This window comes from Balaenoptera acutorostrata, chromosome 13, assembly GCF_949987535.1.
Source record: "Balaenoptera acutorostrata chromosome 13, mBalAcu1.1, whole genome shotgun sequence".
NCBI classification, from domain to species: Eukaryota; Metazoa; Chordata; class Mammalia; order Artiodactyla; family Balaenopteridae; genus Balaenoptera; species Balaenoptera acutorostrata.
Genome location: NC_080076.1, coordinates 64,337,976 through 64,355,158, shown reverse-complemented (window position 1 = coordinate 64,355,158; position 17,183 = coordinate 64,337,976). Strand labels below are relative to the sequence as shown.

Here is a 17,183-nt window from a genome sequence, read left to right as displayed (position 1 = left end):
TATTAAGTGATTTCAAATTTGTCATATTAAAATAATTTGGCCAAAAAAAGAAAATAAGGGAAGATAAAAGGTAAGTTTTATGAGATTAGATATTTTGTGCTGTTACTATTAATAACTTTTAAAATATTTTGCTGATTTTTAGTAGCTAATAATAGCTACCAGTAATTGAGCACGTTACTGAACTACTGAACCAAACTTGATTTCACTCGTCCGACACACAGCAAAGCTAATCTACTGACACCGGGTTGTGAAGGAAAGTGCAGCATTTATTGCAGGGCACCCAATATGGGGCCAGGCAAGGAGAATGGGCAGCTCATGATCAAAAGACCTGAACTCCCTGATGGCTTTCAGGTAAGCGTTTTTAAAGGCAAGGGGAGGGAGAGGGTCAGGGTGCCTAATCAACTTGTGGACGTTTGATTGGTGGGTGGTGAGGTAACAGGGTGGTATTGCAGGAGTCAACATCATCAACCTTCTGGTTCCAACCACTCTGGGGGGTCTGTGTGCCGATGGTCAGCATGTAGTTAACTTCTCCACCTGGTGGGGGATTTAGTATCTGCAAAACAACTCAGGATATTTTCTATTGCCCTTGAGGAAGAACTAAAGGTCTCTGACTTTGTTTAATGGCTAAACTATTGTTTTGACTTGCTTAACTGTTTTCCTTTGTTTCTGCATTTTCTCACTTCTCTGATTAAATTTGCTCTTTGGAAATTGGGGAAGGCCTAGGAGGCTAAAACTTTTCTACAAACAAGAGGCAGGGGACACAGGAGGGTGGGGTCTGTCACAAGGAAGGCCCCACAGGGTCCTGCCCGGTTTCAGTCCCCCCTTTTCTTTGATATTCCTCAATCCTGAGGGGAACAGGAATGATGACTGCTCTGGCTACTAACTGCTGAATGGGGGCAAAGCCAAATTTTCAGGATAAGAGGAGAGAAAGTCATTGACTTTATTATTTTTTAAAGTTAAGGTATAATTGATTTACAGTGTTTCAGGTGTACAGCAAAGTAATTCAGTTATACATGGGTGTGTGTATACACACACACACACGTATTCTTTTCCCTTATAGGTTATTACAATATACTGAGTATAGTTCTCTGTGCTATACAGTTGCTTATCTGTTTTATATATAGTAGTGTGTATATGTTAATCCTCAAATCCTAATTTATCCCTCACCCCCATTCCCCTTTGGTAACTGTAACTTTGTTTTCTATGTCTGTGGGTCTATTTCTGTTTGTATATAAGTTCATTTGTATCATTTTTTCCACATATAAGTGATGCATGATATTTGTCTTTCTCTGACTTCACTTAGTATGATAATCTCTAGGTCCATCCTTGTTGTTGCAGATGGCATTATTTCACTCTTTTTTATGGCTGAGTAATATTCCACTGTATGTATGTACCACAGCTTCTTTATTCATCCATCCATTGATGGACATTTAGGTTGTTTCCATGTCTTGGCTATTGTAAATAGTGCTGCTGTGAACATTGGGGTGCATGTATCTCTTTGAATTAGAGTTTTCATCTTTTCCAGATATATGCCCAGGAATGGGATTGTTGGATCATATGGTAACTCTGTTTTTAGTTTTTAAAGGAACCTCCATACTGTTCTCTGTAGTGGCTGCACCAATTTACATTCCTGCCAGAACAGTGTAAGAGGGTTCCCTTTCCCCCACATCCTCTCCAGCATTTATTATTTGTAGATTTTTTGATGACGGCCATTCTGACCGGTGTGAGGTGATACCTCATTGTAGTTTTGATTTGCATTTCTCTAATAATTAGTGATGTTGAGCATCTTTTCACGTGCCTGTTGGCCATCTGTATGTCTTCTTTGGAGAAATGTCTATTTGGATCTTCTGCCCATTTTTTGATTGGGTTGTTTGGTTTTTTTTGTTATTGAATTGTTTGAGCTATTTGTATATTTTGGATATCAATCCCTTGTCGGTTGCATCATTTGCAAAATTTTCTCCCATTCCATAGGTTGTCTTTTCGTTTTGTTTATGGTTTCCTTTGCTGTGCAAAAGCTTTTAAGTTTAATTAGTTTGTTTATTTATTTCTGCTTTTGTTTCCATTACTCCAGGAAACAGATCCAAAAAAATATTGCTGCAATTTATGTCAAAGAGCATTCTGCCTATGTTTTCCTCTAGTAGTTTTATAGTGTCTGGTCTTACATTTAGGTCTTTAATCCATTTTAAGTTTATTTTTGTATATGGTGTTAGAGAATGTTATAATTTCATTCTTTTAGCTGTAACTGTCCAGTTTTTCCAGCATCACTTATTGAAGAGACTGTCTTTTCTCCATTGTATATTCTTGCCTCCTCTGTCATAGATTAATTGACCATACGTTCATGGGTTTATTTCTGGGCTATCTATCCTGTTCCATTGATCTATGTGTCTGTTTCTGTGCCAGTACCATACGGTTTTGATGACTGTAGCTCTGTAGTATAGTCTGAAGTCAGGGAGCATGATTGCTCCAGCTCCATTCTTTCCCAAGATTGTTCTGGCTATTCAGGGTCTTTTCTGTTTCCATACAAATTTAAAAAAAATTTTGTTCTAATAAAAAAAAATTTTTTTGTTCTAATCCTGTGAAAAATGCCATTGGTAATTTGATAGGGATTTCATTGAATCTGTAGATTACTTTGGGTAGTACAGTCATTTTAACAGTATTGAGTCTTCCAATCCAAGAACACACTATATCTTTCCATCTGTGTGGTCTTCAGTTTCTTTCATCAGTGTCTCATAGTTTTCAGAGTATGGATCTTTTGCCTCCTTAGGTAGGTTTATACCTAAGTATATTATTCTTTTTGATGCAATGGTACATAGGATTGTTTCATTAATTTTTCTTTCTGATAGTTCATTGTTAATCTATAGAAATGCAACAGATTTCTGCGTATTAATTTTGTATCCTGCAACTTTACCAGATTCATTGATGAGCTCTAGTAGTTTTCAGGTGGCATCTTTAGGATTTTCTATGTATAGTATGTCATCTGCAAACAGTGACAGTTTTACCTCTTCCTTTCCAGTTTGCATCCCTTTTATTTCATTTTCTTCTCTGATTGCCATGGCTAGGACTTCCAAAACTATGTTGAATAAAAGTGGCAAGTGTGGTCATCCTTGTCTTTTTCCTTATCTTATAGGGAATGGTTTTAGCTTTTCACTGTTAAGTATGGTATTAGCTGTTGTGTATGAGTTTGTCATATATGGCGTTTATTATGTTGAGGTATGTTCTCTCTATGCCCACTTTCTGAAGAGTTTATCATAAGTGGATGTTGAATTTTATCAAAAGCTTTTTCTGCATCTACTGAGATGATCGAATGTTTTTATTCTCCAGTTTGTTAATATGTTATATTGCATTGATTGATTCATGGACGTTGAGAAATACTTGCATCCCTGGGATAAATCCCACTTGATCATGGTGTATGATCCTTTTAATGTATTGTTGGAGTCAGTTCACTAGTATTTTGTTGAGTTTTACATCTATGTTCATCAGTGATATTGGTCTGTAATTTTCTTTTTTTGAGTGTGATATCTTTGTCTGGTTTTGGCATCAGGGTGATTGTGGCCTCACAGAATGAGTTTGGAAGTGTTCCTTCCTCTGCAATTTTTTTTAATAGTTTCAGAAGGATGGGTGTTAACTCTTCGCTAATTCACCTGTGAAGAAGCCACAGAAGTCTGGTCCTGGACTTTTGTTTTGGGGGAGTTTTTAAATTACTGATTCAATTTTAGTATTGGTAATTGGTCTGTTCATATTCTAATTCTTCCTTGTTCAGTCCTGGGAGATTGTACCTTTCTAAGAATTTGTCCATTTCTTTTAGGTTGTCCATTTTATTGGCATATAGTTGCTTGTAGTAGTCTCTTATGATCCTTTGTATTTCTGTGGTATTGGTTGTAACTTCTTTTTCATTTGTGATTTTATTGATTTGGGCCCTCTTCCTTTTCTTCTTGATGAGTCTGGTTAAAGGTTTATCTTTTCAAAGAACCAGCTTTTGGTTTCATTGATCTTTTCTGTTGTTTTTTGGTTTTGTTTTTGTTTTAGTCTCTATTTCATTTATTTCTGCTCTGATCTTTATGATTTCTTTCCTTCTACTAACTTTGGGTTTTGTTTGTTCTTCTTTCTCTAGTTGCTTTACGTGTAAAATTAGGCTGCTTGAGACTTTGTTTCCTGAGGTAAGCTTGTATCTTTATAACCTTCCTTCTTAGAACTGCTTTTGCCATGTCCTTTAGGTTTTTGGGTCATTGTGTTTTCATTTTCATTTGTCTCTAGGTATTTTTTAACTTCCTCTTTGATTTCTTCAGTGAGCCATTGGTTGTTTAGTGGCATGTTGTTAGCTTCCACCTGTTTGGGTTTCTTGCAGTGTTTTTTTTTTGGTAGTTCATTTCTAGTCTCATAGTGTTGTGGTTGGAAAAGATGCTTGTGTGATTTCAGTTTTCTTAAACATACCAAGGCTTGTTTTGTGACCTAGCATGTGATCTATCCTGGAGAATGTTCCATGTGCAGTTGGAAAAAATGTGTATTCTGCTGCTTTTGGATGGAATGCTCTATAAATACCAATCAAGTCAAGTTGGTCTAATGTGTTATTTAAGGCCTGTGTTTTCTTATTGATTTTCTGTCTGGATGAGTTGTCCATTGATGTAAGTGGGGTATTATGGTCCCCCACTACTATTGTGTTACTGTCACTTTCTCCTTTTATGTCTGTTAATATTTGCCTTATATATTGAGGTGCTCCTATGTTGGGTGCCTATATGTTTACAATTGTTATATCTTCTTATGTAGCGTCCCTCTTTGTTTCTTGTAACAGTCTTCAATTTAAAGCCTATTTTGTCTGATGTAAGTATTGCTACTCTCGCTTTCTTTTGATTTCCATTTGTGTGGAACACCTTTTTCCATCCCCTCATTTTCAGTCTGTATGAATTTCTAGATCTGAAGTGAGTCTCTTGTAGGTAGCATATATATGGGTCTTGTTTTTGTATCCATTTAGCCAGTCTGTGTCTCTTGGTTGGAGGATTTAGTCCATTTACATTCAATGTAGTTATCAGTACATATGTTCTTACTGCCATTTTTTTTTTTTTTCCTCTGGCTGTGCAGCATGTGGGATCTTAGTTCCTGGGCCAGGGATTGAACCCACGTCCCCTGAGGTGGAAGCACGTATTCTTAACCACTGGACCACCAGGGAAGTCCCATTTAATTATTTTGGATTTGTTTTTGTAGGTCTTTTTTTCCTCTTTCCTCCCTTTGTTCTGTTGTGATTTGATGACTATCTTTACTATTATGTCTGGATTCCTTTTTCTTTTTTGTGTGTTTATCTATTACATATTTTTGGCTTGTGGTTACCATGAGGTTTTGGTATAGCAGTATTTATATATACATGATTATTTTAAGTTGCTGATCTCTTAATTTCCAATGCATTTTAAATACCCTGCATTTGTACTCTCCTCCCCTCACAATTACTGTTTTTGATATATTTTACATCTAATTGTTTTTGTTATCCCTTAACTGCTTATTGTGGATACGGATGATTTTACTACTTTTGTCTTTTAACTCCCTTCTAGCTTTGTGTGTGGATGATTTCCTACCTTTACTGTATGTTTGTCTTTACTGGTGAGCTTTTTCATTCTGCAACTTTCTTGTTTCTAGTTGTGGCCTTTTATTTTTCACCTAGAGAACTTCCTTTAACATTTGTTGTAAAACTGGTGTGGCGGTGAATTCTTTTAGCTTTTGCTTGTCTGTAAAATTTTTGATTTCTCCATCAAATCTGAATGAGAGCCTTGCTGGGTAGAGTATTCTTGGTTGTAGGTTTTTCCCTTTCATCACTTTAAATATATTGTGCCAGTCCCTTCTGGCCTGCAGAGTTTCTGCTGAAAAATCAGCTGATAGCCTTATGGGAGCTCCTTTGTGTGTTATTTGCTGCTTTTCATATTCTATCTTTTATAAATTTTGTCATTTTGACTACAGTGCATCTTGGTGTGTTCCTCTTTGGGTTAATCCTGTATGGGACTCTCTGTGCTTCCTGATCTTGGGTAACTCTTTCCTTTCCCAGGTTAGGGAGGTTTTCAGCTATTATCTCTTCATATATTTTCTCAGGCCCTTTCTCCCTCTCTTCTCCTTCTGGGACCCCTACTAGTGCACTTGATATTGTCCCAGAGGTCTCTCAAATTGTCCCCATTTCTTTTCATTTTTACTTTTTTCTGTTCAGCGGCAGTGATTTCTGCTACTCTGTCTTCCAGCTCATTGATCTGTTCTTCTGAATCATTTAGTCTACTATTGATTCCTTCTCGTGTATTTTTCATTTCAGTTACTGTATTCTTCATCTCTGGTTGTTCTGTTTTCTAATTCTTTGTGAAAAACTTCTAACTTCTTGCTCTGTGCATCCATTCCCCTTCAGAGTTCTTTTGATTATCTCTACTCTGAACTCTTTCTTGGGTAGATTACCTATCTCCACTTCACTTAGTTCTTCTTCTGGGGTTTTATCTTTTTCCTTCGTCTGGAACATAATCTTCTGCCACATCATTTTGTCTGAGTTGCTATTTGTATTTTTATGTATGTGGTAGGTTGGTTACATTTCTTGACCTTGGAGAAGTGGCCTTCGGTAGGTGTCCCAGCACTGGCACCTGCAGGCTGTTTGGTGGGGCCAGGACTTGGCACTGATGATCCAAGGTGTCAGCCACCAGCCTCAGTAGTGTTCACGCAGCTGAAAGTTCCCCAATATGTCTGCCCCCAGTGTCTATGTCTCCAGGGTGAGCTGCAGCCACCCCCCACCTCTCCAGGAGACTCTTCAAGACCTGCAGGTAGGTCTGGCCCAGGCTCCTATCAAATTACTGCTTTCGCCCTGGGTCCCAGGGTGCATGAGATTTTGTGTGCACCCTTTAAGAGTGAAGTCTCTTATTTCCCCAGTCCTGTGGGCCTCCTCCAGTTAAGCCCTGCTGGCTTTCAAAGCCAAATGCTCTGGGGGCTCATCTTGCTGGTGCTGGACCTCCAGACTGGGGAGCCTGATGTGGGGCTCAGAACTCTCACTGCTGTAGGAGAACCTCTGCAATATAATTATTCTCCAGGTGTGTGTTGCCCACCCAAGGGAGAGGTATGGAATTTTGATTATATCATGTGTATGCCCCTCCTGTCTTGTTGGGGTTGCTTTTTTTAGAAGATCTTTTCTGGTAGGTTCCAGTCTTTTTCGTCAATGGTTGTTCTGCAGATAGTTGTGATTTTGGCGTGCTCGTGAGAGAAGGTGAGCTCAGGGTCTTTCTACTCCACCATATTGGCTGTCAAATCTTTCATTGACTTTAATTTTAAAGAATTCTCAAGTCTCAAGCTTAGCATCAATATTTTGTATTATGAAAAATATTACCTCTCTCTTTGATTGCTTTGTCTTTTTTTTTTCACCGCACAGCACAGCACGCAGGATCTTAATCCCCCGACCAGGGATTGAACCTGTACCCCCCTGCAGTGGAAACATGGGAGTCTTAACCACTGGACCACCAGGGAAGTCCCTGATTCCTCTGTCATAGTACCTGAACAAATATTTGAAAATTAGTACTCATATTACAGTGATGATAATGACCAAAATGCACACCCTTGTAGTAGTCCCTGAAAGAGTCTTCCTATTCCAGATAGCAATCAGAAAAAATAAGTTTTGAAGTGGGTCATTCCTCTTTACATACATTCTGTAACCAAGTAACCTTCGGAATTATTCTATTTATTTGGGTTTCAGCTTTTCCGGGGTGTTAATATATACATAGCAGGAGCTACTGACCACTTACACATATAGCTCCTTTTTTGCTAAAACAAAATTTAAAGCAATTTTATTTTCTCGTATTATTCTTGTTAAAGAATGTAGTGCCTTCTGCTGGCAGGCTACGTCTTGAGTTGTCTCATTTGCCATTACTATTCCTAAAGTAAGAGAAAGGTTTCATAGTTACAAGAGGAGACCTTATGACCAAAAGATGGCAGCTGCTAGCAGATAATGTTTTGAGAACAGCTGGTGGTGTCCTTGAATCTGATACAATTCAGAAAATTTAAGTTCTCAGTAATACAGGAACACGTCTGAAACCATGTCCACAATGGACACCCAGCTCCATTTGGATGCCTGAACCATGGTTATTCTATTTTTATTTTTTTAAATGCATTATTTCATTTAATGGTTAACCAAGCAGATATACGATGTATGTTTAATAGGCCATAAACAGACTGTTTTGATTAGCCTAAAGTTCAAGTTAAATCATGTGTACGCCAGAATGACATCCCCCTACCTCAATATGTGAAAATTTCCTCCGTCATTTTCCCCTTTTGATTGCAAATCTTTCTATAGAAAGCATTGATGATCAAAATATTTGTCCCTCGATGCCAGGGTGGTAGTTGCCTGCCCTCTGATGCCCAGGGTGGTAGTTGCCTACCCTGGTTATCCTGTCCCTCAGTGCTAGGCCTACTTTTGTGTGTACACACATTTGCCTAGTTGTCCACATTGGGGGGAAAACTGACAGTAAACAAGCTCAGAGCTAGATTAACGGGGAAGCATTTTATAGGCTATACATTTTATCAATTATACTGAATTGTCTCATAAACATTGTACATGTGCTTCTAGCAATAGACTTAAAACAAGCAGTGATACATGTCATGATTAGTTATACTCTGTGACAACTTTACTAGAGAATTTTCTTTCCATTTTGATAGGGAGACAAACATTTGGTAAACAGTTTTATGAGGTCATTAGGGTTTCTATTATAATTCTTTAATTTCTTACCGAGTTCAGCTGTATGATCTGAAAGTTATCAGAAACCTATACTTGTCCAAAAGTCTTTTCTATGAATTGTCTTGAAGATGAAGCATTTTTGCAAAAGCATCAGAGTGAAACAATAACTCTCCATGGATGAAAAAAGACTTAAACAGGCACAGGTAAAGATCTGATTAAAATGCAATTGGACAAACTTAACCAAGTTGATAAACGACATTTTAAGATAATAGCTAAAATTGACTGATAACATAATATCAGGACATATTCAAATTTTAGGAACTTCATATAATTTCTAGAACACTTATACTAATGACATTTATCCATACAGTATAACCTAAGAATGTTTATCACCACTCATTTGCCAATGCTTCTCATGTAATTTAATATACCAAATAATTCTAATTAGTTTAATATTTCTCACTGAGATGCTGTACAGGCCCTTTGAAACATCCCAACGTCAGCCAGAGAAAGAAACCTATGAAGCTTATAATCTGTTATCAAAAGCAGCTCAATATTGCAGGAAAACTTTGTTCTCTTAACAGAGAAAATCAAACTCCAGTTTGTACCAGCCTACTTTTAGTAACAAAATTTATTTACTTAATTAAATTGAATCTAATCTTAACCAATGCTGACCACGAACAAAACTCTTTTCTCAAGGTTCCTTTTCCACAAACATTCTATCACTTTCTGTATCCATATTAGTTTGTCCCTTATTTTCTTTCTCATCCAGAAACAACCAGCTCTAGAATAAAATTACTTTTTTTCACTTAACAAAATATTTCCATTCTTTATACCGTCTCTCATTGACAACATATATACTACTTTCTTTACATATTGTAAAGCTTCCCTTACTATCTTTAGTAGTTTAATTGCATATAGTAATTTTTAAGCTTTAAAAACCTTATTCTCTAGCAAAAACCAAGAAGCAAGCAATTGTGAACTGTTTCAGCATTTCCTGACTGGCACATTTAATGAAAACATTCCATAACCTTTAAAAACATACATTTTCTCATAGCATAATTTCTTTCTTTTAACATGGTCCAAGACATTTGTCTAATAAACGTACGTTTTTAGGCTTTTCTCTCATAAGAAGATAGAGAGATAGGCAAACTTAGACTTGCCTAGCAATCAATATTCCAGTATTTTATCTTAATTAAAAATGATCTAGGTGGCTTCCCTGGTGGCGCAGTGGTTGAGAATCTGCCTGCCAGTGCAGGGGACACGGGTTCGAGCCCTGGTCTGGGAAGATCCCACATGCCACGGAGCAACTAGGCCCATGAGCCACAATTACTGAGCCTGCGCGTCTGGAGCCTGTGCTCCGCAACGAGAGAGGCCGCGATAGTGAGAGGCCCGCGCACCGCGATGAAGAGTGGCCCCCGCTTGCCGCAACTAGAGAAAGCCCTCACACAGAAACGAAGACCCAATACAGCCATAAATAAATAAATAAATAAATAAAATTAAAAAAAAAATGATCTAAACATTCAATGAATTCTCATCATTTACCTTAATTTAGTAAAATTCTAAAATTTCAAGTTACCAACCTCTGGAGAAATTAAAGCATAATTATTCCTAAAGAGTTCACCTAAAAGCTTCTATCCCATTTATCTCTATTTCAGTGCTTATGAAAATATCATCATACCAAGTTAATTTGTTTTGCTGACAAATTTTACAGCAGATATAATATGAACTTATTTGGCTTCTATTAAATCTAGGTATGATAAAAGTATTATATTTAATATTGATGACTGTAAAGACATTTTTGTATTAATTAAACCAACAAACTATAACTTTAATGCCAGATATTAATTTAATATTGAATATTCCCCAGATCACGTGAGAGTTTCTGTTGTATTTCTGAGAATTTATATAAGCACTTAATTTCCTTTAAGCAAATTAAATAGAGCTCATTCATAGATTCATTTTTACATGAAGACAGAATCAGAGATCTCATAGCTTTATTTTAAAACTTAGTCATGAATCAGACATTATAAAACTCATTAGTTCCCTGGCACAGAAACGAAGACCCAACACAGCCAAAAATAAATAATAAATAAATAATAAATAAATTAAAAAAAAAAAACTCATTAGTTTATAAATAACAGTTGGAGTAAATTTACTCACTTGAATTTTAAGCCTCTTTTCCCTTTTTTCCTTTCAGTTTCAGGTTCTACTGATTAACCCAAGGCTGTAGTCTCAGGCATTGTGGACTGTGTTTGCATTCCAAGGACATGATAAGAGTTATAACTTAAAGCTTTCTCCTAGGAATACTTTTGTTCTCGCAGGATCAGAATTTTGAAAAAATATTTTATCAAGCCAGTTTTCTCTGAGTAAAAAAAGAACCAGTTTTGGAATTTTTCTCAAGTCTAAAGAATATTGTGGCCACACAGTGTTGGAAAAATCATTTTCTTTCTATCTCTTTGTAGGAGCATAACTAAAGCTCTCCCAGTTTTGCAAAATACATCCCAGGGGACTACGAGATGGAACAGAGCTCCAATTCCTGCCCCCCCCCTTTTTCTCATTTTGCAGATATTTCCAGAAACACATCAGAACCAGGCAGAGTGTTATCTGGTGGCCTTTCAGGGTTGTAGTTCCCTAGCATGAGAATGGAAAGTTTCTTATTTGGAATTCCAGACAGGGGTGCAGATCAGCCTTGGTCTAACAGGGAGTTTTCCAATTACCACTCAGGCAGTGCTGGATGGCTGAGGGACTCCTCGACCCAGAAGGGGAAATCCAATTAAAGTGGCATTCCACTTAAAACCAGATGACCAAGTTTTACGTCTCCCCTCCACACAGCCCCTGCCAAAAGGAAAATTCCAAGCAAGGCAACCCAGTAGGGAAGAATACCCTGGTGTAGTCACATAGGAAATTCTGCCACTTACCAGAGAGGTCTCACAGACCAGACCAGATCATGACCAGAGCCTAGTTTCCTTCACCATGGAATCAAAACTGCCATGGGCCAGCAATGTCCAGTCAGTGCAAGCACTTGGGGCTGCTCCTGAGAAAAAAGTGCTCAGGCAGCTGCTGGACAGGATCCATGAGCTGCCAATGGCCAGGGGCCAGTGTGCCATTGGCAAGATGCCCACTGGGGATGGAAGGCCCACCTGGGTCACCAAAATTGTTTTCCAGCCAAATTTGGGTCTGCTTGCCCAACATGCAGCAAAGCCAACCTACTGACACTAGGTTGTGGTGAAGGAAAGTACAGCATTTACTGCAAGGCACCCAACATGGGGCCAAGCAAGGAGAATGGGCAGCTCGTGCCCAAAAGACCCAAACTCCCTGACGTCCTTCAGCCAAGGGTTTTTAAAGGCAAGGTGAGGGAGAGGGTCATGGGTGCCATATCAGCCTGTGGACATTTGTCTGATTGGTGGGTGGTGAGGTAACAGGGTGGTATTTCAGCAGTTAACATCATCAGCCTTCTGATTCTAACCACTCTAGGGGTCTATGTGCTTGTGGTCAACATGCAGTTAACTTCTCCACCTGGTGAGGGTTTAGTATCTGCAAAACAACTCAGGATATAGTTCAGGATATTACCTATAGCCCTTGAAGAGGAACTAAAGCTCCTTGAGTTCGTTTAATGGCTGAATTATCATTACTTTGACTTGCTTGACTGTTTTCATTTGTTTCTGCATTTTCTCACTTCTCTGATTAAATTTGCTCTTTGGAAATTGGGGAAGGCCTAGGAGGCTAAAGCTTTTCTACAAACAAGAGGCAGGGGACATGGGAGGGTGGGGTCTGTCACCACAAAGGCCCTGCAGGGTCCTGCTTGGTTTCAAGCACTTTTCCATATCAGGTACTGTGCAAAGCACCCTCAGCCACAACTCTGATACTCAACTCTAAGCAGGTGCTGTGCATACCCTCTTTTATATCTGAAAAACAGGAATAGCAAAGTGGTCATTTGCCCAAGGTCAAACCACTAGCCCAGCATCACACCTGAGGTCACCACTTCTGATACTGTGCTCATGACCCTGCTGTGTTTCCACCTGCTTTTCCCACCAAGGGCTATGATTCTGAATCCAGTCCTCACGTCACCAAGCACTCAGTGAATGCCCAGGGCTGTGTGTGCAAAGTAAACATCTCATCTTGGCTCCTGGTCAAATACATGTGTGAATAGTTCAAAAAAATCCAAAGCAATATAAATGTCTAGGAATTTGTAGTAAGCTGTGAGCTGGTGTCAGTCAAGAACACCTTCATGGAAGTAGATTTCAAGGTGGGTTCAGAGGAGGGAGGGGACCCAATATGCCCCAAAGTGTGGTCTGATGACACCTGGATCAGAATCATCTGGGCCAATGCCTAGACCTTGGTTTTGATTCCAGTGAGAGTGGGCATAGAGGGAACTTACCTCAACATAATAAACGCCATATACAACAAACCCAGAGCTAACATCATTCTCAACAGTGAAAAGCTGAAAGCATTCCCTCCAAGATCAGGAATAAGACAAGGATGTCCACTGTTGCAACTTTTATTCAACATACTGGTGAAAGTCCTAGCCACGGCAGTCAGAGAAGAAAAAGAAAAAGGATCCAAACTGGAAAAGAAGTAAAACAGTCACTGTTTGCAGATGACATGATACTATACATAGAAAATCCTAAAGATGCTACCAGAAAACTACTAGAGCTCATCAATGAATTCAGTAAAGTTGCAGGATACAAAATTAATACACAGAAATCTCTTGCATTCCTACATACTAACAGCAAAAGATCAGAAAGAGAAATTAAGGAAACAATCCCATTTACCATCACATCAAAAAGAATAAAACAGCAATAGGGACTTCCCTGGTGGTCCAGTGGTAAACAATCCGCCTTACAATGCAGGGGACTTGGGTTCCATCCCTGGTCGGGAAAATTGGATCCCACATGCCACAGGGCAACTAAGCCCGCATGCCACAACTACTGAGCTTGCGCGCCTCAACTAGAGCCTGCATGCCGCAAACTACAGAGCCCACACGTTCTGGAGCCTGCGCACCACAACTAGAGAAGAGAAAACCCACGTGCCACAACTAGAGAGAAGCCCACGCACCACAATGAAGAGCCCGCGTGCCGCGATGAAAGATCCCGTATGCCTCAATGAAGATCCCACATGCCACAATGAAGACCCAATTCAGCCAAAAATAAAAATAAATAAATAATAAATAGATCTTTAAAATATATATATAAAAATAGGAGTAAACATACCTGAGGAGACAAAAGACCTTTACTCTGAAAACTGTAAGATGCTGATGAAAGAAATCGAAGATCACAAACATAGATGGAAAGATATACCATGTTCTTGATTGGAAGAATCAATATTGTCAAAATGACTATACTACCCAAAGCAATCTACAGATTCAGTGCAATCCCTATCAAATTACCAATGGCAGACTTCCTTGGTACTCCAGTGGTTAAGACTCCACACTTCCAATGCAGGGGGCACAGGTTTGATCCCTTGTCAGGGAACTAAGATCCCACATGCCGTCTGGCACGGCCAGAAAAAAAATTACCAATGGCATTTTTCTCAGAACTAGAACAAAAAATTTTTTAATTTGTATGGAAACACAAAAGACCCCGAATAGCCAAAGCAATCCTGAGAAAGAAAAATGGAGCTGCAAGAATCAGGCTCCCTGACTTCAGACTATACTACAAAGCTACAGTCATCAAAACAGTATGGTACTGGTGCAAAAACAGAAATATAGATCAATGGAACAGGATAGAAAGCCCAAAAATAAACCTATGCACCTACGGTCAATTTATCTATGACAGAGGAGGCAAGAACATACAGTGGAGAAAAGACAGTCTCTTCAATAAATGGTGCTGGGAAAACTGAACAGCTACATGTAAAAGAATGAAATTAGAACACTCTCTAACACCATATACAAAAATAAACTCAGAATGGATCAAAGACCTAAATGTAAGGCTGGACACTATAAAACTCCTAGAGGAAAACATAGGCAGAACACTCTCTGACATATATTGCAGCAATGTCTTCTTTGATCCACCTTGTAGAAGTAATGAAAATAAAAACAAAAATAAACAAATGGGACCTAATTAAACTTAAAAGCTTTTGCACAGCATAAACAAAATGAAAAGACAACCCACAGAATGGGGTTGCCAACCCCATTTGCCAACAAAGTGACCAACAAAGTATTAATCTCCAAAATATACAAACAGCTCATGCAGCTCTATATCAAAAAAAAAAAAAAAAAACCAAACAACCCGATCACAAAATGGGCAGAAGATCTAAATAGACATTTCTCCAAAGAAGACAAAGAAATGGCCAAAAAACATATAAAAAGACATCAACATCACTAATTATCAGAGGAATGCAAATCAAAACTACAATGAGGTATCACTTCGGTCAGAATGGCCACCATCAAAAAGTCTACAAACAGTAAATGCTAGAGAGGGTGTGGAGAAAGGGAACCCTCGTACACTGTTGTGGGGAATGTGAATTGGTACAACCAATATGGAGAACAGTATGGAGCTTCCTTAAACTAAAAATAGAGCTACCATATGATCCAACGATCCCAGTCCTGGGCATATATCCAGAGAAAATCATAATTTGAAAAGATACATGCACCCCAATGTTCACTGCAGCACTATTTACAATGGCCAAGACATGGATGCAACCTAAATGTCCATTGACAGAGGAATGGATAAAGAAGATGTGGTACATACATATGATGGAATTTTACTCTGCCATAAAAAAGAATGAAATAATGCCATTTGCAGCAACATGGATGGACCTACAGATTATCACACTAAGTGAAGTAAGTCAGAGAAAGACAAATATCATATGATAGCACTCATATGTGGAATCTAATTTTTTTAAATGATACAAATGAACTTATTTACAAAACAAACAGACTTTCACATATCGGAAACAAACTTATGGTTACCAAAGAGGAAACGTGGTGGAGAGGGATAAATCACACTGCTGTATATAAGACAGATAACCAACAAGGGCCTACTGTATAGCGCAGGGAACTCTACTCAATATTCTGTGAAAACCTGTTTGAGAAAACAATCTGAAAAAGAATGAATATATGTATAACTAAATCACTTTGCTGTACACCTGAAACTAACACAACACTGTAAATCAACTATATTCCAATAAAATTAAAAAATAAAAAACAAAACAAAAAAGGTAATGAGAAATTGCTCTAGCTTTTTAATCAAGGGGAGTTATGACAGGATTATTTTTGAGTAATCTGACAAGAAGTGGAACAGAAGGAAAGGGAGACCAGTTCAAAGGTGAGTGTACTTAGTACACGGTGAAGTATCAGTTAATAATAAACATTTAGTGCCACACAGGTTTCTATGGGTCAGAAGGTGGGGTGCAGCTCTAGCTGGGTGGTTCCAGCCTGGGTCTCTAATGCGGGTGCACTTAGTTGAAGGCTTCACTGGGGCCAGAGGATCTGCTTCCGGGACGGCTCCTCCCATGTCCGCACAACCTGGCATCCAGTTTGCCCCAAAGCACATCTTTCATGACCGGCCTGGGAAGCCACACCCATGATGGGGTATTCTGCAGTATTTCACTGACCCCACAGGTCAGCCCTTTCTATGGAGGAGGCCACATGTGGGTGTGGTCAGCAGGAGGCAGCCAGCCACCCCACGCAATAAGCACCTAAACCAGACAGGGACGGTGAAATGAGAAGACAGAGAATTGATGAGACCTTTTAGAGCAATATTTGGTTTCCAAATGGCTACAGAGAACGAGCAGGGGGAAGACGTCTCAAATACCTCAGGTTTTGTACTTGGGAAATGGAAGGAGCACTGATTAGAAAGCGGGGAGAGGAAAGCAGTTCGGTGGAAGGGACCAAATTTAGTTTTATTTATGTTGACTGAAAGATGCAGTGGAATTTCTAAGAAAGGGGTTGGCTTTACAGAAGCTTTTTCTGTAAAGGGCCAGACGGTAAATATTTCAGCCTTCGTGGGCCTCTTAGGTCTATGTCACGTATGCTCCTGTGTGGAGGGGTTTATTTACAACCCTTTAAAGATACAAAAACCATTCCCACCTCATGGGCTGTGGTTTGCCAACTCCTGCCCTAAGCAAACTGTCCTATAACAGCTGAAAACACAAGCATAGAACGTGATGAGAAGTCAAGGCCAGAAATCCAATTCACTACTGAGTCAGTGTCCATTCATTTCCTACTGCCTGCCTCTTTCACTGTTGATAGTTAACTCTTACTAGTGATTATAAAAGTTTTTTTAAAAAACAAAAATACCATTGTTAAAAAAAAGTATGTTCCATCGTGAAGCCCAGTGTTCCCAATTCCAGCCCCACCAGTGGTCCCCTTGAGGGACTCTGCAGCCCAGCGACAGGCCAGCACAGGCAGAAACAGCGCTGTGGACCGGGAGCCATGAGGCCTTCACCTCGCTTTCTGGTTGGATACTTTGAGGTAGGTCCCAGTGTCCACACTTTACAGACAGGAACAAAGCTCAGGGGTCACGTGGTCTGCCCGGTTCACTCCCACACGCCTTTAGCCCCACGG

The 17,183-nt window shown here is 39.1% G+C and overlaps 1 protein-coding gene across 32 annotated transcripts in view; it reads right to left on the bottom strand.

The window, feature by feature from the left end:
- The window catches only part of PRELID3A (PRELI domain containing 3A), a 206,880-nt gene that overhangs the window by 134,208 nt on the left and 55,489 nt on the right, over positions 1-17,183 (bottom strand). For 2 of the 32 annotated variants that reach the window (XM_028162375.2, XM_007196219.2), the window contains exon 6: positions 16,178-16,315. The exons of 24 other annotated variants lie outside the window; for them this stretch is intronic. In XM_028162375.2, coding sequence (XP_028018176.1) covers positions 16,278-16,315 — 38 coding nt within the window. In that variant the 3' untranslated portion in view covers positions 16,178-16,277. 6 more of the 32 variants (XM_057526514.1, XM_057526519.1, XM_057526512.1 and 3 more) reach the window with 6 other exon arrangements.